At 39.4% G+C, this 25,697-nt stretch overlaps 2 protein-coding genes across 26 annotated transcripts in view; both read left to right on the top strand.

Moving 5' to 3' along the window:
* DENND5A (DENN domain containing 5A) overlaps positions 1–25,697 on the top strand; it is a 609,609-nt gene that overhangs the window by 441,549 nt on the left and 142,363 nt on the right. The gene's annotated exons all lie outside the window — the stretch shown is intronic.
* Positions 1–25,697, top strand: part of STK33 (serine/threonine kinase 33) — a 54,592-nt gene that overhangs the window by 749 nt on the left and 28,146 nt on the right. For 3 of the 25 annotated variants that reach the window (XM_083446604.1, XM_083446603.1, XM_083446623.1), the window contains exons 2-7: positions 11,744–11,807; positions 14,857–14,944; positions 17,339–17,389; positions 17,875–18,164; positions 22,010–22,132; positions 24,592–24,705. In XM_083446604.1, coding sequence (XP_083302730.1) covers positions 17,943–18,164; positions 22,010–22,132; positions 24,592–24,705 — 459 coding nt within the window. In that variant the 5' untranslated portion in view covers positions 11,744–11,807; positions 14,857–14,944; positions 17,339–17,389; positions 17,875–17,942. Of the gene's footprint in view, positions 1–11,743; positions 11,808–14,856; positions 14,945–17,338; positions 17,390–17,849; positions 18,165–22,009; positions 22,133–24,591; positions 24,706–25,697 lie in introns of those variants that run through there. The other 22 variants (XM_083446605.1, XM_083446625.1, XM_083446624.1 and 19 more) reach the window with 14 other exon arrangements.

Raw genomic sequence — 25,697 nt, 5'->3', positions numbered from 1 at the left:
GCCGCTTCCAGGGAGGGGAGCGCAGCATCTCCGCCGCTTGTGGGCGCTTTTCGGGGCTGCCGGGTGAAGGAGGGACCTGCTTGAGTTTTTGTCAGCCAGCTTCCTTTGGGGTCCCTCACAAGTCACTTATTCGGAGATTCTGCCGTGTTATCCGCTCTCAGAGGGCCGGCCGGGTTAGGCTGCAGCAGCAAAAGCAACGTAGAGGCTGATGGCAGCTTACTCTGCTATTATAGTTTAATAAATCGATCTAAGGCGTTGCATGGATATATACGCGGGGTAGGCAGGCTTGTGGAGGACGGAGGAGAGGTATATCTCCTCTGGCAGTGATGTTGCAGCTTTAAATGCTTTATTTTATTTATTTATAAAAGTACTTATACACTGCTATAGCGTAAGCCATCTCCAAGCGGTTTACAGCAATAGTATCCGCACAGAATAAAATGCATTAAAAATTAAAATCAGATGTATTCTTAATTGCCTGTGTAAGCTTGGTAGCAGAGAAAGTTTTTTTTGCAGGCTGAAATTGAGGGTGACTGCTGAATCTCTGTTGGCAGAGCATTCCACAGGACAGGGCTGATGACACCAAAGGCTTGTTGCTGTCTTGTTGCTGTCAGGTGAGCCTTGCCAGCTCTGGGGAAGACTAATGATGCTCAGGGGTAGAAGGGTTTAGGCTGTCCTTAAGGTACCCTGGACATAAGATGTTTAAGGCTTTTAAAATTAATACAATGGCTTTGAACCTGGTTGGTCGTTGATATGCAGCGAGTGCAGATGTTTTAACAAAAATGCCACATGATGTTGGCAATGTGCCCCCATCAACAGTCTAAGTGCCACATTCCTCACCAGCGAAAGCTTCTGATCCAGGCCTTAAGGAAGCTCCACACAGAGTGCAGTAATCCAGCCTTGAGATTAACAACAATGGACTTCAGTGGCCAGGCTATTCCAGGAATAGCTATAGCTGGTGAAATAGGCAGAGCAGGTAAAAGGCACTCCTATCCACAGAGGACACTTCGCGCTCTAGTGACAGAGATGTGTTGAGGAGTATCCCCAACTATGCACCTGTTCTTTCTTACCTTGCAACTGATAAGTTGCCTATCTCCTGCACACAGAAACTACCTATCCAAAGAGATTCCATCTTTCCAGGAATCAACAGTTTATTGGCCCTTTCAGATACCGATCCAGAGCTTTCATATGAGCTTTCATATATTCAGAGCTTTCTTATCTCCTGATTCAGATGTTAGGGAGCAATAGGCACCTTGCTCTAAACTTCCTAATGACTTTCCTAATGGTTAGGTATGGTGGGAGTTGCAGTCCATCAATATCTAGACGGCCACAGGCTTGCCATTCCTGGTTTAAGATTTCCATATGTCTCTGGCTGTTACTTTTTCATTCTTATGTTCATGCTCCCTCTGGTGGGTTATAGCTATGTTTACATCCATAGGATACAAAAGTCAAGAAAAGATTTTTACTGGGCAAGGTGCTATCTAGCATTCTTAGACAAGGCTACTTATCTAGTTCCATTTCAATCTCATTATGGTCCTTTTCCATCACTAAAACAGCCTTGGTTACCCTGATATGTTATCTGGTTGGGAGACCAGAGGAGAGTGTGACCTTACTATTTTTTCTGCCACTCGCAGTGGCTTTTGGTTTCCATAACCAGGGGTAAAGGTAAAGGTAAAGGGACCCCTGACAGTTAAGTCCAGTCACGAACGACTCTAGGATTGCAGTGCTCATCTTGCTTTACAGGCTGCGAGAGCCGGCGTTTGTCTGTTCCACAGACAGTTTTTCCAGGTCATGTGGTCAGCATGACTAAGCCGCTTCTGGTGAACCAGAGCAGCGCACAGAAACGCCGTTTACCTTCCCGCCAGAGTGGTACCTATTTATCTACTTGCACTTTTTGGCGTGCTTTCGAACTGCTAGGTTGGCAGGAGCTGAGACTGAGCAGCGAGAGCTCACCCTGTCGCAGGGATTTGAACCACTGATCCAAAGGCTCAGTGGTTTAGACCACAGTGCCACACGCGTCCTTAGACCAGGGGTAGTCAACCTTTTTATACCTACCGCCCACTAATGCATCTTTCTTGATGGTAAAATTTCCTTACCACCTACCATGCTCGATGGAAGGAGGATTCAGCTTGTGCCGTAGAACCCCCTACCGCTCACCTAGAATCCTGAAATGCCCACTAGTGGGCGGTAGGGACCAGGTTGACAACCCCTGCCATAGACCATGCTGGATTGGCTGATTGAGTTGGGAATTAGAGACTCTGCTGTGAAGTGGTTACATTCCTATCTGGAGAGCAACTTTCAGAAGAAGTTGCTGGGAGACTGTTGCTTAGCCCCCTGGCTTTTAATATTCTGAGTTCTGTGGGGTTTTTAATATTCTGAGTTCTTGTCTCCCATGCTATTCAGCATTTACATGGAATCATCTTGCTGCTTTTATCTGATTTGTTCAGAAATGTTATACAATTAGCAAAGGCTTATAGCAGAAATGAAACTGCAGTGTAGTTTCTAAAGTGCTCTAAAGTAGCACTTTAGAGGCTAGAAAAATGTATTATTCCTTAAGCGTGCATGGATTACAAAAAAACGAGACATCTGATCCTGTGGATTTTAGTCCCTAAAACCTTAGGCCATAATAAATTTGTTAGCCGTTAAGGTAGTAGCATTGTTCTTTTTGTTGTTTTGCTCAAGTTGCACAATGGTCTACTTTACAGAGCTGTGATGGTAAAAAGGTAGTAAAACATTTTGGCAAAATTAAAATTAAATTAAAAAGCTGTTTGTTAAATTGAAGTTCTTAAGTGTCCACAACAGCAAGGGAGGATGATGATGAGAAAACCAAAACAACTTGGCTGCACCCCATGAACTCCTAGCATCCTCACCAGGTCTAGTGGGCAGCCGCACCACTGATTCTTCTGATCATTTAATGGAAATGAACACTTTTGCAACATGGAGGTTCTCTGTGTTGATGGTATTTACTAGTTTTTATTATTGTAGACCAAACTATAACTTCTGAAAAATATATAGTCACTTGTTATAAAACAGTACACTGTGATACATCTCCAGAAGTGCTAACAAAGCTTACTGCCCATCGTAGGCACAGTCTTGACCCTTGTTTCCTACATTACATGATTTCTGACAGAATTTTCAGCTACTTTATTAAATTTGATTAGATCACCCTTATTCTATGAATGTATTCAATTATATGAATCTAATTCTTAAAATCCCTTCTGTGTTGTTGAAATAAAAGCCATCTTATGGCTACTGGGCCATAAGACACAAGGGCAATAGACTAAGATGATTACTCATTTTCTCTCTGCTTCTAAATGAGTAACTAATTATGTTATCTAATTTTCAATAGATAGTCATATTCACTCTCCTCAAGAATGTTCACTGCAGCCTGTAAAATAGATGCTTTGAATCAAGGATTCACAAATCATTAATTTGCTAAAACACATTAGGAAGGAATGGTGGGAGTAGTTTGTGTTTTTTTTGTAAGCGAGGAGAGAGAAGAAGCCAGCCGTCTTATCCAGAAAAAAATACAAAAAGGGGATAGGAGCTGGTTTTCTTTATCCTGTGAAACCAGTAAGTTTAGTCTAGCACAGTTTTGTCCATTTGCAACATTAACAGAAATGCTACCCCACTGAATTGGCACCACTTAGGTTCACCAGCTGCTCCTGGAAAAAACCTGCTAATTGTACTCCTTGACACTTAGTCCTCCCTGTGCATAACTTTATCATATTTTCTAGTTTGGAACCTCCTTCTTAGCTGACATTCTCTATACTGTTGCAGCTGCAACCCTTCACCCTTAACACAAGAACAGTCCTATTGGATCTACCTGTAACACAGAATATACCTGTAATACTGTAATACAGAATCCTCTGTGATTCAATTTCATTGGATGGAGTTTTGGTATGGAAAAGAGAGAAAAGTGCTATACTTTCTCCCCAACCCACCTTCTCTACACTGTGCATGATTTTGTAGATTTTTATTATATGCTCCCTTAGTTACTTATGTCAATATTTATTAATGTGGTGGGGAGGCTAAAAAAAAAAAAGGTCCCCCCCCCCCTAGTTCCAACTATGAGAAAGCCTGTATGAGACTAGCTTACGTATGTTAGAATATCCCTATTTTCATTGGAGAAAAGTTGGAGTGTATGCAATGGGGAATTGCATACCTGTACAATCATATCTTTATGTTGTACAGATTGCATATCCAGACCATAGATATGATATAAGAACGTTCCAACTTTCTCCAAAGAATGTTACATGATGTAAACAGGGATACATTACACTGACTTGGACAGAATTGAGTTCTCTGTAGTGTGTTGAACAGGCAGTCTAAAAGCAATTTTATTATGGGAATGTTCAAGCACTTGAGGAAGTGAACTAGACAAGAATGCAAAAATCCCACTGAAAGCAGTGCTCCTAGCAACTAGCCAAGGCCTGCAGTAAACATGAGCACAGCAAACTTCTTTGTTATGTGAACTTTTGTGGTTTCCATTTAACAGTGGGGCTTTCTCGACAAGATTTTATCTGCAGTTTGTTAATATGAATGTGGAGATGATCACAATGACTCAATTTCACTGTTAATATTTCTATCCCTTTATCTTAAGGGCACTCTCTTGTTTAGGATCTTTTACACCTTTATCTGAATACAGTACATGCTTTGTTGTGGTCACATTGTATGGTGATGGGGTTATTTATGTCCTGATCTTTCGAGCTTCTGAGTCAACAAAGTAGAATCAGTTCACAAAAATTGGTGCAATATAACAACCAGGATATCACACTTGGGGTATGAGCTAATGCAACAAGGTAGTATGGATGGATAACTAAGATGCTGGTAAGATATCGCAGCAGAGTTTGTTAGGGCAGTAGTATGCAAAATAGATCAGAAATTGGTAGAAAGGGCTTCCATTCAGCAGGGACCCATCTATATTGGTGCCAGCCCATGCAACAGGATTTTTTTTAAAAAAAGATTTCAAATCATTGGTGTCAATCTCTTTTTTGTCAGCTGTGTCACAAATGGGAGTTGTGGGATGCAGTAGGTTTGAGCTTGGAAACATTTTACCAAAAAAGGAGAAAGGTTATTTTGGTTAATGGATACAACTGAGATTCAAATGATGTACTGCCATTATTCCCTCTCTGGAAATTAACTGAAAGGGAAGAGCTGCATCACTTAATTTAAATGTACTCAAAAGTAGAATGAGAAGAGCTAGTGCAATTTTGTTGTGCAGTTATCCCGCATACTTAAATTTGCAATGTGTACCTCCCAACATCCATAATGAAGGAGGTAATTTCTTGATGATTTAGAGAGATCAAATTGCACATAACTGTAGATTTAATATATATGTATATTGTGCTGAGGATAGCTATAGATAAGAAACATTTTCTTTCACATAATGTTTGAATGGAACACTTAGGTGACTCTGAAGTGTAAACCACATTAATGTTTCTCCAATAAAATGCAAAACAGTGTACTGAAAAACAAATGCCAATTGAATGTGACTATACAAAGCAGATACTGTATCGTACTAAGGTGCCATCTGGTGGAAAAAAACAAATGACAGAATTAAGGAAACCACTTAATACTTCCACTCAGGGCTGGATTAAGCATTAAGCAAAATAAGCACTTGCTTAGGGTATCAAGGGAAGGGGGCACCACAGATTCATTGCCAGATTTTTAGCATTAATGGTCACAAATTGCTCAGCTGAGTGTTCATTTTCTCAGTTGAAGTATATTAAAAATCCCAACAGAACAACTATGCAACGAGGTAGGCTGGATGCCTTATTATCTCTACTAAGTATGGAGGCATATGTCTTATGTAAGATTTGTTCTAAGGATCTGATCAAAGACTTTGCAATAAGAAAAAGTAGATTTTTCCCCCCAAATATGAATAAAGTGGAAGTATACAAAAATAAACACTACTTTCCATCTTTCTGTAGGTTTTGTTTCATTTCAAAAAATATAATTTTGAATTAGATAAATATGGGGCACCAAGTGCCTAGGACCTCCAAAGGTCTTAATTTGGTCCTTCTTCGCAAGATGTCAAGTGCTAAACCAGTCTTGAAAATAAGTTCAGAAATTTACAAGCCTGCTGAATCTTTGCAAAATAAGCCCCCCCCCAGCAGAACTTTGCTTTCATATGCTAGGCACAGAGGCAGGGTAGAGGATGTAAGCTCTGCTCCATAAAACACCAGATGTAGCTGCAATCATTTTAAAAAGGGGAAATTCATTCCTCATTGCAAGAGCAGCACAGAAGAAAGCCCAGGAAAAACACCTTAAGGGGGTGCGGGGGGGGGGGACACTTACAGGTAGCATGCAAAAATTTGCAATACTGCCAAGACAGAAGAGCACAGTACAGGAAGTGCTAAGAATGGGATTTTTAAAATAATTATTTTTCATGTAGATAGAAGTACGCACAGTGGTTACTCACTTTTTCTTAGGCTCCGTTAATAAATGTAACTATTTGTGGTATAATTTATTCCCGAGGAGACTAAAATAGGATTTCAGAACCCCCTCAGACCTGCATAGGAGATAAACAATTTTACACTGCCTGAGGAGTATGTTAAATTGTCTAGAAGATGCTTTGTCACAGAAGCTACAAAGAAGAGAGGTTTATGTTTATGGTGAATCCATGGCAGGATAAGTTCTGTGAAGTTTTGTTAGTGGTCCATCAACCCCTCCCTTCCCTCCCTCCTTTTCTTGTCCCACTTTCCTCCTGAAGTAGCCTGGGGCACCTGGTTTGTCTTTCAGCCTGCACTGAGATGGGGATCAATGTAGCATGTGTGGTCTGCATGCTTGCACGTGTGTGTGCATGTGAGAGTGTGCGCTCTAGGAATGTGTGTGCATGAGTGAGAGAATGTGTATAGAGTGGTACCTCGGGTTAAGAACTTAATTCGTTCTGGAGTTCTGTTCTTAACCTGAAACTGTTCTTAACCTGAAGTACCACTTTAGCTAATGGGGCCTCCTGAAGGGGCGCCGGAGCATGATTTCTGTTCTCATCCTGAAGCAAAGTTCTTAACCCGAGGTACTATTTCTGGGTTAGCGGAGTCTGTAACCTGAAGCGTATGTAACCCGAGGTACCACTGTACTCCTCCTAGTGTGTGCATGGGTACCCTCCTAATTCTGTTGTTGAATGTGATGCAAGGTCATAAACGGGATAGTTCTTGGTGCCCCTTCTATGCCCCCTGGCTTTTACCAGGGGGCAAGCTTTTAGTTTGGCAGTTCCTGCCCTGTGGAACTCCTTGCCAATAGAGGTTTGGCAGGTGTCACCTCTGCTATCTTATAGATCTCTTTTAAAAATTGTGTTGTTAAGACAGGCCTTTAAATACAATTTTTTTTACTGACCATTTTTCATTGCTACGTCATTGGCATTTTTACTGTAATTATTGCAGTACTGTGTTTATAAGCTGTTCAATGCCTTGTTATATTTTCTATGAAAGTGTGGTTTTGAAATAGCTAAATAATAAATGAATAATAATATCAGCTGAGGAATACAGGCCGCAATGGAACTTAGAGAACAGCGAGACATATAGGAGTGTTTGGAGACAGGGGTTTACTGAAAATCCATTGTTTAAAGATTTGATGCCAAACCATACAGCACACAGACTCCCCATTCTCTTATGCCATAAAGTGTAAATGGATTTGGAAAGGATGAAGGAATGTGGCTTGATTAAAGAAATCACCAAGCCTTTCATGACAGTACAAAAGTGCCACCTCGTGGAAAAAACAAATAACTACAGTGCTACGTAACTTTATTAATGAAAACACAGACATATTTGGGTCTTTTAATTTGGTTCTGATCATAAAATATTGCAAACATTGAAAGATAGTCCTGTAGGTTTTTAAAGACATTTCCCAAATTTTTAAAAATATACTAGTTTATGCTACAGTTTTTAATTTCAGGGTTGAAGCACCTTCTGGGTAGCTAAACTAGACAACTGTAGTTTATGCTTCAGCACTTGATCTTTATTATAGCTGCACTTTTCCTTGAGCATAAGTTCCCAAGTTCACCTAAAAAAAAACAAAACCCTTTAAAAAACTTCTTATCAAGTTTGTACCTTTCAGCATTTAATTTTCTGCTTGCAGCAATGTTGCGTTAAACTATGAGCTATATCACCCTTGGTCTTTGAGTGAAGCTTCATTGAAGGTATTGTCTTTATCATATGACAGACTTGTAAATAAATGTTAAACAATTTTGTTGAAGTTCAGAGGATAAAAAAGGTCAGCAGTCTGCCTTCTTTATTCCCGATAAAACTACAAAGATAATAGCTTTGATTTATTTCCCTTTGAGGAGAGAATAACACAGTGCAGTATAGAGGATTTTTCACACTAGATATCTACATGATTTACATACTCTTTTAGAGAGTGCTGTTTTCTTCAACTTTCTCCCCCAAAGAAATGTTAGCTTCCTTGTCTTACATAGGCACACAAAATAGAAAGTCTGTAGTACATTCCATTTTTTCGAGATGAGTATTGTTCAGTTTGTTTTAGCCTTTGACTTGAATATATATTATTAATTCCAGCTTGTTAGCATGATGGAGTGGTGCAGTTTCTTCTGCTAACTCCAAATCCATGTATATCTGTACAGTTTTTTGTCTCCAACACCAGCTCTGCCTATGTCATTATCTAATGAGGAAGGTTGTTGTGTACAAAAACTATTAGTTCATTTATAAGGTGCTAGGAAACTTCTGGGTTTCTTTCTAGGCTGGACTTTGTGTACCAAAGTCTGCTGCTGCCTGAGAATATTTCTCAAATTAGGAGGGTGGACTTCCTGGATGAGTATGTCATATGTGAGAAGCACAGATAATTTGACACCTGCTATTGAAAACAGTTATCTGTGGATTTCCCCAAAATGTGGATTTAAATCTGCTGCAGTTGCTGGAATTGGATCATGCGTGCATGCTCTGGATCATAGTACTTAAGGCTGAAGATGCAGTGGTCAGATTGAGGAGTGTGGGTGCAGATGTGGAGGAGGCAGGAAGCAGAGAGGCATGGAGTGTACATGAAACTGCACTAAGTATGTAAATATAGGAGCTGTCTGTAAACCCTGGCCATAGTATGTGACGAGGGTGTCTACAGTTAGACTGCTATGATGCAACTGCAGTTGAGGAATTCCACTTTTGCCCTTTGAATTGAGTATTCAGGGATGGGGTTAACAAAAGCGAGATTGCCACCTCTCCTATTTTATTTCGTGATTATTATTATTGATATTATCATCATTAGGGTTCTATAAAGCCCTTCATTTTAAGATTATGGGAAGTTTACAGGATTAAAAACAGCATTGCAAACCTATTCTTTATTTTTTTTAAAAAAATCAATAATAAAGTAACATTGGTTTGTACAACCTGCTAAGCCAAACCTTGTCCTAGCTTAGTATGGCAGAGGAGCAAAAAAGGACCAGACATGGGCAAAGTGGCTACAAGCTCTTTCCCGAAGTTTGTATGCTTGTGCAGCCTCACAAACTGGATATAATAAAAACAATAAAGTTTTTGTAAAAGTCTTTTTTTGGTAAAAACAAACAAACCCAGGAAGACCTGGTACAAAAAAGATAGCATAATGCGTGCCAGGTGAGTATTTCTGGGAGAGGAGTACCACAACCAAAAGTGCCCTCTCTCTAGTTGCCACCTGCCTTACTTGCATTAGTTGGATGTTCAAAGAAGAGCATTGGCAGGTGACCTAAGTATACAGTCTGTATTTGGTTTCTGTATTAGATTTTAAGAGCTGTTGAGTTTCTGAGAAATTATTTTTGTGAATCACATAACAGTAGCAGTGTTTGCTTTGATAGCAAGCAGGTTTTTTTTCTTGATACTTTTTCTCTTTGTGCACTGGAGTGCATTATTCCATATACCTATGTTTTAGGAGTAGCAGGTTCAAGATATGTGAAGGTGGGGATTTGTATCTTACGCCAGATGAAATGAAAATCTACTTGGGCAATAGCTCCTCCATTATCTTACTTCAACAGATAAAGCAAACACTATAAATCAGCATTTTATTACTAAGGCAAGATACAAAAGATGGCTTTAACAGTCCTGCACAGAGGGAGTAGATAAGAAGCATTTGTCCTTTCATTAGTGTATGTAATACCATATTTGAATTAATATTCAACACAATAAAAAGTGAACAAAAATTGGCGACAACTGATGGTAGTGAGCAGTCATGCTGAATTATATGATTTTAATAATTTGTGGCAATCTTTCCTTTTCTTATGTAATTATTTTTTTGGAAAGTAAAAGGCTACAGCCTTACAGCAACGTATAAGAGATTTTAATAGAGATTGAATAGAGAATGCAGTGGATTTGAACAGGGAACAAACTTTCCATACAGCGTATACTGGCATCTCTCTGGAATATATAAAATAGGTATATGAAATATACCTCACAGACGTAGGCTGCAATCCTTACTCCCTGATGGAGGGAGTTAGGATGGTGTGTAGAGTTTTTTCCACTGGCTTTTGTCCCAGCTCCACCAAAGTGGGCAGAAAGCTACTGTTGGTGGTTCTTATTCTGATGGTAGACAGCTGAAAGGATAGAAACAATTAGTTTGTTTTGAGGTGGGGTGGCAGAGGCTACGTCCCATGGATCATCCTCCCAAAGGCCCAATCCTTAAGCCTCTCAGTTTTGCCAACCAGGAGCTGGTATAACGAAAGAAAGAAAGAAAGAAAGAAAGAGGCTTCCAATGCAACAGAGGACACACTTTCGCTCCTCCCTGGCCCCTTGTTAGTATAGTATATAACTTTGTGGAGGTAATTAAATAGGCATATACTGACCCAGGGTGCTTTTATATATAACATTTACCATGAGAAAGGGCAGTTTTAAATGTACTTCACTTTTTTTTATTTATTGAGTTGACATGTATGGGGTAAAGCAATTCTTTAAGTAAACTTGTCCAAAACTTCTTTACAATAAGAACATCACGATGTTATCAGCACAATCTGTGAAAACCAATCTATGAGACCAATGTGATGGTCATATTTTTAAGTAAATTATCATGTCCTGTGATGTAATTACCACACAGAGAGAGCATCCAATTAGTCCAGTTAAGCATCTATGTATATATTTGTTTTCACTTGTTTTTCTTAATATCTTCTATGATGCTATCCATTACAGCCATCTACTTTAATGTATGGTGAATATATGTTGGTAATTAAGCAAGCATTTTTATTAAAAAAATAAGATAACATGGAAAAAATATATTAGAAAAATTATTAAATAATTTATTTTAAATAATTACAATATTTTAGATAAACCGTATGTAGCACCTAGGTATGAGTGGTAGCTACACTCAGTAATATGGATAATACTAAATATCTGATGAAGCCACCTCATGTGTTTTATTTTTCTCATTGGCTAATAATGTTTTTTCAGTTCCAGCTGTGTTGTATGTCTGTGTGTGAGATTAGTGTTCATAGCAGTATGAAGCATTAGTTAGCGGCTTGACTAGTTAAATAATTACCTTTACTTGTACAGACTTGGCCCTTGTTGTCCTTGACAATAGGATGCTCTCATGTGCAATTAAACATTAATTTGCCCCCACTCTCCTTGGGTCTCTGCTTATGGATTTTTTTCACTTCCAGTTATGCCCCACTGATTATAAAACCTTGGTTTCCAGCCGCTGAAAACCTGATTAGACTTGTGCTGCTCTGATATAAGGTTGATTCCCCCCCCCCCCCCAGTATACTTTCTAGGCTTATTATTTTGGAGCAGCAAGTATAAATAGCAAGTAAAATATTCATTCATTCCTTTTTTAAATATAGGGAATGGGAACATTTTGAAGTTACAGTGGTGTTTCGTGCGACCAATCAAATGTGAGTGTATCAGGTAAGAATTATTATTTTTTGTTAATAATCAATTTCATTTTCAAATGCTAGGTTTGTAGAAACACACAATAGGTTTCTCTTTTAGAAAAAACACATACATGCATCTAAACGTATTTCTTACACCCATCACAAAGCAGCAGAGGTCTACCACGTACCACTCATAGTAGTTACTGAAATGTGATAAAAGACAGTATTTACCACACTGCATGTCTACAGTATGCATTGCACTGCAATGTTGCACACTCACTAACTCGTCACATTTAGGCTAAGCAATTACTTAGTCAGTCCAGATAATAAGTAGGCAGAAGTAAGAAAGATGAACAGCTACCATGAAGCTATGTAGTAGTTGGGGAGATAATATTTTTGGGCTGGCAGGTATTAATGGGCCAGTCATGTATCAATGAAGAACAAGAAGGCGATGACTACAGTGCTTCTTTCAGGTTTAATATCAGTCAGTTCAAAGGATCAGATATTAGGTGACCAGAATGGAGTGTAAGTCAGTCAGATAAGCAAGGAACATCTAGGCTGTAATGTTACTATAGCAAGAGTTAGACTGCACATCATTCCCTCTCAGTGGGGAAGATGTTTCTTACACTGTTCTCTGTTGTTAGACTCTAGTGCACTAACTCTGTAAAGCAGTCCAGACTTGTTTTTATGGAAGCAGTAGTTTGCTGACCTAGATGGGGATTTCGCTGGAGTTGGTGATATGACAGCTATGTCTGGAAGAGAAGCAGAAGGCCTTGGAGGGTAATCATACTATGTGGCAGGGTAGCCACAAATACTGATGGAGTGTCTTTTTTTTGTAAAATAATAATAATAATTCTTATCTTTCTTTAGGTGTAGGTTGTGACTTCTCTTGAAAGTACGTTTTGTAGGATCTAGTGACTGCCTCATTTCATACATGTTATAGACAGTTGTGGACCTGTGAAAACAGGTTATATAGACAGTAAGCTTCATATATATGACAGGTTGCAGAATTCCCTTGTTTGTATATTCCTGTCCTGTCATCAGTCATTCTACCAGAAACAAAATCATTTATTTACTTTGCTTTAAATTTTGCCCTGCTGAAGGATGCAAGGTGTTGATATCAAGTACAGAACACTATAGGTAGACCCAGGCCCCTTGGAGGACTCAACAACAGAAACATAAACTGACCCAGAGAGGATGGAGAAAAAAATAAACAAATGCATAAAATAAAAAACATTAGTCTTCCTTCAAATACATACATAGAACAATATCAGAGTTATAATTCATATTTTTAAAATGATGCTGTGCACTGTTGAAAAAAAATCCAATCATAACTGGCAAGAAATCTGCTTTTTTGAGATTAGAAAAGGAATTTTCTTGTCAAGTGTCTTACAACAAAGGACAGATTTTTTTAAAAAAAACTTTGAGGAAATGACATGGTGATGTCCTTTCAAATGAGGAAATGAATCCTCTTCCTGTGAAAATGAAATCCTCCACATATCTCAGTTGCCTTTTAAGCCTTTCAACCTGTCAATGAAATTGTGTAATCAAATAATAGCATGCCTGAAGCTTATAGCCTTTTCTTGAGAAGTAGTATCATCAAACGATGCGCTCTATTGATTTTAATCACACTGAACCAGATTTTTAAAACTTAGAGTAACGGTATTGGCTTCAGTAGGATTACTCCAGAATTTATATCATATAAGCACAGAATTCTGTTCATTTAAGCAAAATATTATCCACTATAAGGTACTGGAACATCACTAGGTGAAAGAAAATATGGTCGGATTTTCTTTTTCTGGAAGCTATTCAAATAGTCTTTCCCTCTGACCACCTGCTAAAATTGTCAGATATTTGCCTCCATTTTGTGATGAGTATTCAAGGTCAAATGTACATGCTGTTTTACTTTTTCTTCCTAGTCAGCCTGAGTTCTTGTTCACTTTTTCATTTTTTACCCATCAATTTTGTACTTCAACACTGCTATGCTAAAAGTGCATTTTCTTTTTAGTTTATTAAAGGTATTTTCCAGTTAATCCTAACACTTCTGAGCATGTCTACTGGTTCCCAAACTTGTTCAACCACTAAAACTTGCATGCTCTGTACAGTTTTATTAATTTTGGGGATTTATATATGTACTGCCTTTCAAAACATAAAATATTTCCAACTACCATAAAAACATCATTCAATACATCAATACTATAATTAAAAGAGGAGTAGAAAGCAGTTTGATAATTATCCTTTGAGCAGGAAACTGTTTCAAATTCTGCTAAATTTTGCTTTGCAGGAGCTTAAATGAAAGAGTATTAACAGTATGTTTTATTGACTTTGGTATTCCATTAATTTTTCACTTTATAAATGGAGCTATTAAGTTCTTACTTCACTATAGAACGTTTCAGTTTGTCAGGATTTTGTAGGTGGTATGAAATGAACTAATTCCATAAACACAAGGATTTCACCCCCTCTCTTCCCCCTTCATGGCCCCTAAATTTGTTCAGCGGTTTTTTCCTACTGTGTAGATCAAATTTGAGGAGGATGTGGGGTTCTCATGCGCAGGGAGGAGGAGGTTCTGGTGTGTAAGTGGGAATTTTTTATGTTGAAGGAAAAATCTAGTTGGATATTGCCCTGCAAATTGTCTTCTGAAAAGCCTTCCCCCAGCTCTCCAGAACAGATTTCTGCCAGTGTGTCGGAACTACAGGGAACAGCGGGATTCAGCAGTCTCTAACTCAGTGGCTGTCACTGCCCCAGAAGATCAAGCACCTATTGTTCATATTCATTGCAAACCTTGAAAGTATTTGATGGGGAAAACAGACTGAAGATCTTGCAAATCACTTTCTGGTTTTCTCACTTGCCCCAAATATGCTGCCGGAGATGCTTCCCCACTTTATGGCTTCTCTTTCCAAGGTACCTCCAGAATTTCAGTACCTTCCCTATCCCTCCCCACTCTGCATCATCTGGATCCCAGGCCGAACCTCCAAATTCTACCCACAAGGTAAACTCTTTGCAGAGAACATGGCTAAGGTTGTGCAAATTTATACAAGTTCATGATTTGCTATTCAAAAAAATCTTTTGGTTTCTTCTTACAGAGTCTGTATTGCCATGGTGCAAAATTTGATTTTACTGGGAAGAAAACTTCACAGTGACCTTCAGCAGAGTAACTAGAATAATAACTCAGTGAGTTGATACACTTTGGCAGTACAAAAATTAAAATAAAATAGTAGCAGGGAAGCATTTACCTCATGTATATTTGCTTTGAGATGCAACTAGGCATATATAATGTGGTTAAGCAAATGTAACCTATTTCCATTTAGACAATTTTGACAGTGATTGATTTTGATCTATAATGGCATGGCTGAAATATTGATAAACTTGAGTTAGCAACTTCAAATGTTTGAATGCGACACATCACAAAGTACATAGGTGAGATGACAGACCCAGTTGTGCTTATTGCTTGTGAATGTACTCTTAGAAACATAAAAGGATAATAATAGAATCATAGAATTGTAGAGTTGGAAGTAATAAAAGTTTTGTGTTTGTTAAGCAGAGATGAAATGTTTGGATACAGTATTGTTTTGTTTTTTGTTTAATTATCTAGCTATTGGTTTTAGACTTTAATAACATGGCACCATTGCACATGAGCTTCCTATAGCATTCTGGTCAAAATGTAAAGGGTCTGTTTCACCTGTAAGGACTTTACACACCTTTTGCTTTGATTACTACAAGCTTTGGTCTGTCCAGAAGGGATTATAATTATTTATCCTGCATTTGTTTAGATAACTTCTGTTCTTCTTTGATATTTTAGGAATGCTTTAAAATGTACTCTGGCTCTCTGCATAAAAAGAGATTAGGAAGCTAGCTATAAATTTGATATGCTTGGCTAACACAAAAAGCGTACAAGAGATTCTTTAGGTTAATTATTCTTCAGTATCCATGTGGTGGGTAAATCACACTTGCACTTTGCATGGTTGACCATTAAGCTCATTGATATGCTGCTATATGTCAGGGATGGCTGACTTCTGCATTGTTGGGGACCATGCCATTCTCCTAATCACCTGGTGGTAGGAAGTGTCTATTAACTAGCAACCGACTTTCTCATGACTAGTCAAGCTCCATAATAAAGTAGGTGCAGTGCAATACTTGTTGTTGTTTAGTCGTTTAGTCGTGTCCGACTCTTCGTGACCCCATGGACCAGAGCACGCCAGGCACCAGAGCACGCTTAGGGTATCACAATTATAGAACCCATGTGCTCAAGGTTTAGCCAGGACAATACATACAAAATCCAAAAGAGAGAGTATGTGTGGAGTCACTATTTCTTGGGAATGGAATCTATTTTCCTTTTCCTTACAGCTGAAACTGTAGACCAACCTTTCATGACACCATGCTTAGAATTTGGTTGGACTGTAGAAGGTGCTGTAAGATGATTTGGTCCCGGGATTGCCAGTTGGTCTTTCCTGTCATATATTTAAAATCAAAATTTAAAACCCTTGGTAGCAAACATTGGAACAAGCACAGCTCATTAATTTTTAGAGATGAGCAAAACCCATGTTAGACCCGCTGCCAACATGTGAGATGCTGGGCCCACCTGATTCCTTGCATGCCCATGGCAGCAGCCAACAGGGCTGAGGGGGCAGCTTTGACTGGAGCTCTGGACTGCATGCCCAAACTCACCATTCTGCCATATTAATTATGCTGCCCTGGTGTGCTTCTGGCCTGGAATCCAGTGCTCCAAGTGGCAATGGGGACTGCAGGGGGCAGCTCGGCAATGACACAGATCAGAGCTATCTTGATTATGTTTGTATTGGCCTCAGCCTACACATTTCATAGTTGAAGTGGTATAAGATGGCTGTGCCACCACCATCGTAGATAGGTTGGCAGGTAGCAATCTTGGAGGTGGAGTAGACATATCTCAGAAGTTGTTGGATCTAGGGGAATATACCTAGTGAGGAATATAAAGAACATTAGAGAGCAAAGGCTTTAAGGGAGGATGGAATTGTTTTAAGGTCTGACACACACACTGGCTTAAATTAAGTATTCTTCTTTTAAGGATCAAGCAATAAGATAGGATCCAAAGGCTTATCTAGTCCAACATCCTACCAAATACCTGAAGCCCTGTCAATTCATTCAAGCTAGCCAAATACACATTTACCTCTCTAGCATAATAGGTTTGGTTTTATGTTTTCAATTTTTATTATACAACTGAGAATATAAACAGGGAAGAATTCAGTGTTGTGTTTTTACAAATGTTCTATCAGCACAAGCACTGAACAACCCCTCCTCTCTCCTCTATGAACATTTCTGGGGGTTTTCCCATTCCCACTGGGCCAATTTGGGGTGCAAGTGCAGGAGGCAAGACAGGAGGGGAAACCTTGTTATGCTAGGGGAAGCCCAGTTAGTTGAATCCAGCCCAGAATGATAAAGTAACTAATAACAAACAACAGAACATTCTAGCATGCTGTTTCTGTATGGTTGCTTTTTTTTTGGGGGGGGGTGTCTTTTAGTTTATGAACAGTAGGCAGATTACTTAGTCTGTAGACTTCAGTGGTTTCTTTCTATCCATTCTTACTCCAGCTCCCTTCCATGACAGTGCTACCTATTTCAACATGGTCCTCACTTTTTGAGGTAAGATTTTAGGTTGTACATAATATTCCTTCCAATATTACATCATAAAAAATGTAGCATTATATATTCCCCTTTTGTAAGCTGAAATCATCAAGATAAATAATTTCCCCTGCTAAAAAAAGGTAAAGGACCCCTGACAGTTAAGTCCAGTCGTGAAGGACTCTGGGGTTGTGGCGCTCATCTCGCTTTCACGCTGAGGGAGCCGGTGTTTGTCTAAAGACAGCTTTCCAGGTCATGTGGTCAGCATGACTAAGCCGCTTCTGGCGAAACCAGAGCAGCACACAAAAACGCCGTTTTAAAATGTGTGTATGTGTGTGTGTACACACACGTGTGTATAGAGAGATCGAGAGAGATCAGAGGTCTGTATTACAGTACTGTCATTGCTTGAAGCCATTGCTAGTCATAACACATTTTAATACCACCAATCCACTAACTGTGACCTTCCAATTCCTTTTCTCAGCTTTTTGTTTTGCTTCCTTCAACAGTGGACACTGAGGTGCCAATCTTTGTGCTACTGTTTAATTTGCACAGCAGGATCTACACGACCAAACAGATGGCTGATCTCAGTCAGGAAAATACAACTGCAAAATGTACAGAGTGTTGCACATCATTTGAACCAAGCAATGTTGTGCTTTTTTGCCCCCGTTGCAATAATGGCACCATGAGCCCTGAACAAGCTGTAGTAGAGACCTCAGATTCACCAACTACTTCAGTGAGTGAATGTTCGGATCCTGAAGACACCTTGTCAAAGAAACAAACATCTTATTTAGCAAATGTAAGGATACTAACTTCAAAGATTTTATTTTCTTCCTTTTCCACCATCCTTCCTCCGCCCCAGTGTATGTTCAGATAACTTTCCCTTTTGTGAAATGCCTTTGTGAAATCTGGCCAGTGATAGTAACGTCAAGCAAAATAGGAAAATGTCAGGATTCAAACCTATAAAGCACTCCCCTCCAGGAAAGCTGCTTACCCACTCAGCCACAGAAACAGGCAGAAGACGTGGAACATTTGCCATCCTCCAGGTGACCATGTACAATTCCAACCATATGTGGCAGGACCAAATAGGACACATAAGAAACTCTAGCCCTATGAAACAGTAGAAGTCTTGCCTGGAGAAAGTCCTAGGCTTATACTCAGACAGGGATAGGAAGCTTAAGCTTGTGCAGACACACCTGACCAAGCCATTTGTGTGCTGGATGGGCAAATTACTTGTTTCTTAATGGACCTATGCTCCATCTTCCTGTGCTGTTTTTCTTGGCTGGCTAGCTCTGCTAAGTTATTGATCATATATGCCTTGTTCCTCCCCCTCCCCCTGCCAGTTGATGGACTTTACAGTGGCAGCAGTACCTATTTCACTTGTGGGTTCCGAGAGGCTGCCCGCTTTGAATGGAGGGCTCACTGAACTTAAATCCCAGTAGTAGAAAAAGCATTGGCACCCCCTCCCAGTTAAGACTCTCATCCTGAAGTGAGATTGAACTAGGATGGGAGAAGAGATCCCTATCCGCTAACTCCCAGTAACAAAGAAATGGCAGCTGTATGAAATCTTTTTATTGAACGGCATGGCAGATGGAATAGCGTCTGAAACAAAGGCAGGCCAGTCTTTTGTCCCACCGGCGGTTCGTTGCCATTGAAAACTGCATAACAGCAGGCAGAAGAGTTGCAGGTGTTACGCTCACCGTGGCTTCTTCTACATGTTGGATATGCCTTTACCTGTTTAAGCAGCTGCCTGCCTGTCATCTTGCAAAGGTGCAGGAGCCTGTCTGGTAGCTCCACAGAGGAAAACCTAGAAGTGTTTTGGTGACTGCTAAGGATGAGTGAGCTGTCCAGAACTTGCCTTAGACCAGCGGTTCTCAACCTGTGGATCCCCAGATGTTGTTGGACTACAACTCCTATCATCCCTGAGCTCTGGGCTTGTTAGCTAGGGGTGATGGGAATTGTAGTTCAACAACATCTGGGGACACACAGGTTGAGAAAGGCTGCCTTAGACTGACTTATTCTCTGATCCCTCCCACACCCTGCTCAGGCCAATTTGAGGGCGTCAGAAAAAGCACCCACTATTCCCAGAAGCCCTTTCTGCCGGTCCCCTGCCTCTGAAACGCAAGCTCCCTAACCTTCCTCTTTTAAAACCTAATAGGCATGGCGCTTTGAGCAGTGACAGCAGAGAGATGAAACAAGTCCCCCTTGCAACAACTGGGGTGACATCATTAGATCAGTTTCAGCTGATGTTGAGAATGTAGATATGTTGAATCATTTGATTTTCTTTGAAATAATAGCTCAGATTTAATCTCACAATTTTCAAAAGTTACAATAATTGTGTGGAGAAATTAAGCAGAAGTGGTGATTGACCTAAATTTCTATTATTCCCCTGATGCTTTTTATAGAAAATATGTACAAAGGACATTTTCTTTTGTTTTCAGTCCAGTGCTGTGTACTGCATTTATTTGAGAACACAAGTATTTGAAACTTGTACAGCACAAATCTTTAAAAGCTTTTGTTGCAAAAAAATCCCCTGAAATAAATATACATTCAAAACAAATGGGATGGGAAAGCACTTAAGATTGAAACTCCAGAGGATTACCCATAATTTGGTCAATTAACACAAATTGGCCTCCTTAAAGTAGTGCTCTTAAAAAGCGGGATGCAAACTTTGAACAATCTCAGATAAACTTTGTTTGAACATACCATGAGTGATTTACATCTGATATAAAAAGATAATATAGTAACCTATGATTATACTCTTTATGTCATATAGTATAATCAAAAAGAATTACTTCATTTTACTATTGGTAACTGAGTTTTACATCTCAGATGGTCAGTAGAATGCATAGGATGTTTTGAAAAGCATGACCATTAACTTTAGAATTGCCATATATGAAATCCATTATTGTTATAGATTTCTTTACTTTTTTAGTGTAAGATGGATATTATATTAGCACAAATAATTTTAGCATCATTTTATTCTCTTAGTTATACATTTACTTGTCTTTTTTCCAACATCAGCTACTTCATTAATTTAGTATCTAATTGATTAACTTAATGCAAGCACTTAATGCAGTGTCATTTTTTGTTAGCGTATCCCAGTTGGCTGATTCACACAAAAAGAATAATCTTTTACTCTGCTTGATTAAAAAAAAAAAAGTATTAGGCATTAGGAATATTTAAAACCCTAGTAATTCTTGATTCTTTATTCAGGCTGTCTAACACCAGTAGCATTTACAATTGTAAATATGTAAATACAAATACATTTCCACTACTGTTATTTAGTGGAATTCCTTATATATATTGTCCGGTATCAGTTTAAAAAGGATTTTTTAAAAGTTGGCTTATATAGGTACAGAGTGAATCAGATTGCCCTATTTTATTTTAACACTGTCCCTTCCAACTCTACAATTGTATGTTTCTATTAGAATATGAATATATGAACCTGCTTTATGAAAAAAAGTTTTATTGTGCATTGATTTGGCTATTTCTGGTTTGAGAGTGCCATACTGCTATATAAATATTTTGGAATAAAAAAACAAAAATTGAATTGGATTATTAGTTCATCTAGCTCAGTACTGTCTCTTTACTGTGATTGGCAGTAGCTTCTCCAGGACTCAGATTAAGTTTCTTCCCAGTCTTGAGTCTTGTATTGAATATGGGGTTTTGGATTGACTATAAGTACATAGAACATAGGAAACTGACTTTTAACAAGCCAGACCTTCAGTCCATCTAGCTCAATATTCTTGACACTGGCTAGCAATGCCTCTCTGGGTTTCAGGCAGGAATCCTTCCCAGCCCTCCCTAAAAACACCAGGGATGGAACCCGGAACCTTTGACATGAAAAGCGTATGCTCTACCACTGAGCCATGGACCTTCTCCTGAGAAGCATGTGCATCACCCTTAGGGAATGATCCCTTTTGGGACCATAGCTGGTGTGCTACCAGCTATCAGTGCAGGATGGTGCTGTTCAGAGTGGCTTTCGCTCTTTCAGCTGGTGGTACATGGGGGTAACTGCTCACCTGCTGCCTAGACATAGTAGTCCTCTTGTAGAAAACAAGGAAATAGAGAGGCTTATTGGGAGACATGCTGCAGAATCTGGATTCTGTGAGTGAGACTGGCTTTTCAGCAAGCATTTCCTAGAACTGAAGTAGAACATAAAAAAGCAATGCAAGCTTAAATTACGTTGGAATCTTGTTGAAATAGATGCATCAGAAAGGAAAAAGGAATACATATTTTTATATAAGGTGTCTTTAGACTCTCTTTTTTTCCACTTATTCATACTCCGACACAGGGGTAGCCAATGTGGTGACTTCCAAGTGTTACTGGACTTCAGTTCCCACTATCCATTACAATTGGCCATACTGGATGGGGCTGAGGTGAGTTGAAGTTCAACAACAGCTACTACATTGGCTGCCTCCTGCTCCATCATACATTTTGATTGTTTTGCGATCTGTTGTTTTGAAATCTAATAAGTTCACCTTTTCTAGGTCTCGTCCCACTTCATATATTTTCTCGTTTTCTTGTAATAACTTACATATAACTTACTGCATGTGCCGGAAGGTACATAAAATAGCATATAGCCTTTTAAAACAATGGTTTGTATTTTAATTTCATGCTTCTCTTTTTATGTCCCTAAAGATGCCAAAGTCAGAACTAACAGACTCTCAGAGGAAAATGCTCATTACCACCCCAGGCATTCGTGGCAGTAATACAGATTTCAAAGTTCCTCACACGCGAATAGAAGATGGAGCAGCAATTCAGGTTCGTAGTTGTGCATTCCTCCAGACTTTTGGTACAATTTTTAATTAGAAGATGGCAAAAATAGCTGTGTAAATAGCTGTGTTGGTCCATGGGTGGGAGAGTGGTAATGCCTGTATAAGGACCATCCTGACTGACATAATACAGTATCATAGAATCACAGAACTGCAGATTGGTATCCAAAGGGTCATCATGTCCAACCCTCTGTAATGCAGCAATCTCAATGTCAAAAGCAAGCTTTCAAGTTCCTCAACACTCTTCATCAGGCTTGATGTCAGAGACTGGACAGAGGAGGAATGGTGGAGACTGCCTCCCCAGCCAGACCCTTCCAGAGAAGGAGGAGACAGTTCAGAATTATAACAGGGGTTTGAGGGAATCACAGCTCAGAGGCAGATGAGGGGAAAAGCTGGGAGATAATGGGAGAGGAGGTAGAAGCACCACCAGAGGGGGGGACAACTGACGGACTCTGATGGACTCAGTGTCTTTAGGATGCACTCCATACCCCCCTCCCTAGCCCTGCAGGCATTGAAAGTAGGAGAGCAGAGAGCTCAGAGGCAGAAGGCATCTCAGCCACCATAGTGATGATGCATAATGGGAGAGGTGGAGAGGGTGGGGTTTCACTTGGAACAACAGCATTACTCCAAGAGACTGCATATCTAAGCTTCTCTCTGTGACTATTGAATAAAAAGCATCGGTAAGAACTTTCCTTGTCTTATCCATTCCTGGCAACCTACCATGGGGGGTTTGATCCTCTGACTCCTGACACTGTATATTCAACAAAGCAAGATGGAGGGGGCAATAAAAATGGTCATTTATTATTGTTAATCTAATATAATATTCATTCAAGCTGCTTCTTCTTTTGCATTTCTATATCTATCAGAACAGTTTTGCTGTTCTGTTACGGTGGCATCCTCAGGTTGCTTGGCCAAAACATCTAAAGCAACCTGGTGAACACAATGGAGCTAAAAAGGGCTGGAGTGGACACAGCTACAATATACAAATGGATTAATGGGACGACAAGTAGTTTATGTGGTGTTAAACCCATTTTTCAAACAACAAATTGTTAGCAAAATTATGTACTTTGTAGATACAGCACTTTTCTATTTGGGATTCTACGAACTTAAGAAGAGCCCTGCTGCCTTGGATCAAAGGCCAGTCTAGTCCAGTACCCTGTTCCCACAGTGGCCAACCAGATGCCTATGGGAAGCCTGCAAGCAGGTCATGAGTGGAATAATGCTCCGCTACTTGTGTTCCCTAGCAAGTGCTATTCAGAAGCAGAATGTCTCTGATACTGGAGATAATATATATTGATAATAATGACTATTAGCCATTGATAGCAATAACAACAGCAGCTTGTAAAGTACTTGCGGTTTTCTAAATACTGAACATACATTAAAGAAAAGGCAGCCCATACATGCAGAATAGACACAATACAAATGGAAAAAAGAAATGGGGAAGGGAAAAGGAAAGCAAGTATTAGAGCAGCTGCTCTTTCGTCAGCCAATAGATGGGGCCAGGAAGACATTCCCTCACCAAAAACATTTCCTTGAGCGGCTGCTCCTGCTGCTTGATCATTTTGAATGCCATCGTGTGCAACTTTTCCAGTTCTACAATATACTTTGCAATCGGTGGTGGCCAAAACTGTGCCCTGTAATCCAGGTGCAGCCACACCATATATATGTATAAAGTATTATGATATGGGCAGGTTAGTTTTTTATTCTTTCCTAATGATCCCCTGGCATTCAATTTGCCTTTTTACAGCAGCAGCACACTAGGCTGATATTTTCATTGAGCTGTCCACCACACACCCAATATCCCTTTCCTGATCAGTCACCATCAGCATGTATGTAAAGTTAGGATTCTTTTGCCCCACTGTATAAAATGGAAGACCTGTGTATTTTCCTGAAAGCATCCTAGAACATTTATTTTGCAAGTGCCTTCTTTTTCAAGTGCAAAGCACACACCATTGCTGTCAGCCCCCTGCCCCTGTCATCACAATCTGGTTTTTTGATGTCCTGCAAAACTCAACGTTCCTCAGTAATAAGGATTTGAATATTTAGTGAAATTCATCAGTCTTGAGGATATTTTCCTCATATATATTTGACTACTAACATAACCTAGGGGCTCATCCACACTTTCACTTGTCCTGTGCCTAGAAAGCCCAGGTTTGAGCAGTTTTCCACTTGCCCCATGCTTTCTGGGCATAGGTCTGAGCGGTTTTGCCCTGGTCCCACAGATTTCCATGAGAAAACCTGCTCTTTACCAATGAATCATAGCAAATGTCAGTCCACAGAAAGCCCAGCTGGCGTTTGGTCCAATTCAGCAGTAAAGATTGGGTTTCTCCGGGGGGGGGGGGGGGGGAATGGTGGGGCAAGACCAAGTCTGGATGAGTCTTACATGAGTGTTCCTCTGTAACATTCAACTTGTTAATTTTATTCTTCTTATTCTTCTTATTACTGCAGCAAATTTATTCATTTGGAAGGAAATTAGGACAAGGCAGCTTTGGTGTGGTGATTGAAGTAACAGACAAAGAAACAGGCATGAAGTGGGCAATCAAGAAAGTGAACCGGGAAAAGGTAGGCTTCAATTGTATTGGAGTATGAGTTTTTATTTTTCAGACAATGATAATATTATTTATTACAAATTAATCACCACAATGCATTTATGTGCCCCAAATTCACATTGCAAATGGTGCAATTTTCATGCTGCCATCAGTTTTCTTCAACTTTCATTTCTCAGAAAACATGAGACATAATATTGTGAACAACTCTGAGACCTATGGATAAAGGGTGATATACAAATATAATAATAATAATAATAATAATAATAATAATAATAATAATAATGCTACCATTTTCAAACAAATGGTTCAAATGAAGTAAGTGGTTTTGAACTGCCTAGTATTTTCTGAATATTTTAATTCCAGGAATTGTATTTGGATAAATAATTGCAGAATCAATTTTGTAATTACTGAGTTACGCAGTGCATGATCTATCCTGCACCGGTTCATCACCCAACCACAGAGGGAATGCTATCAGGCACAAGAGGCTCATGTTTCTACCCTCCTCTTTCCCTTTTGGTGAGAAGGCTGTGGCATATCACTAGGCCATTAGGGGAATGGAAGGCTTGCACATTCCTTACATATCTCAATTCAGTCTGCTGTCTCTACTTGTTGGCATTTCAAGCCTGAGCAGAGGGTCAAGGCTGCATGGGGATATTTATTTATGTATGTATTTGGAGCACTTCTAGCCCACACCTCAACATACAGTTCCAAGGTGAGCTAAGTCCAATTAAAAACAAAATAACTCTAGTTCTAATATATTTAAAAGAGCAGGTAAAAACTACATATCCATTAAAATACCATACATAAAAAGGCCTGCGAGTCTGGTGGGATTTTATTGACTACATTAAAAAAAATTATATTGGTCTCGTCGACAAGTCTCAAAAAAATTAGGACAAGTAACATCTAATTGGAGTAATATAGAGCCTTTTATTCTTGGTACTCCTCTGATGGTTTCAGATGGTTTATAGGCTTGTTTTTCTGTGTATCTTGCAACTCATGTATGCC

The sequence above is a fragment of the Podarcis tiliguerta genome (genome assembly GCF_965153285.1).
Source record: "Podarcis tiliguerta genome assembly, chromosome: 1".
Classification (NCBI taxonomy): Eukaryota; Metazoa; Chordata; class Lepidosauria; order Squamata; family Lacertidae; genus Podarcis; species Podarcis tiliguerta.
This window is presented reverse-complemented; position numbering and strand designations above follow the sequence as displayed.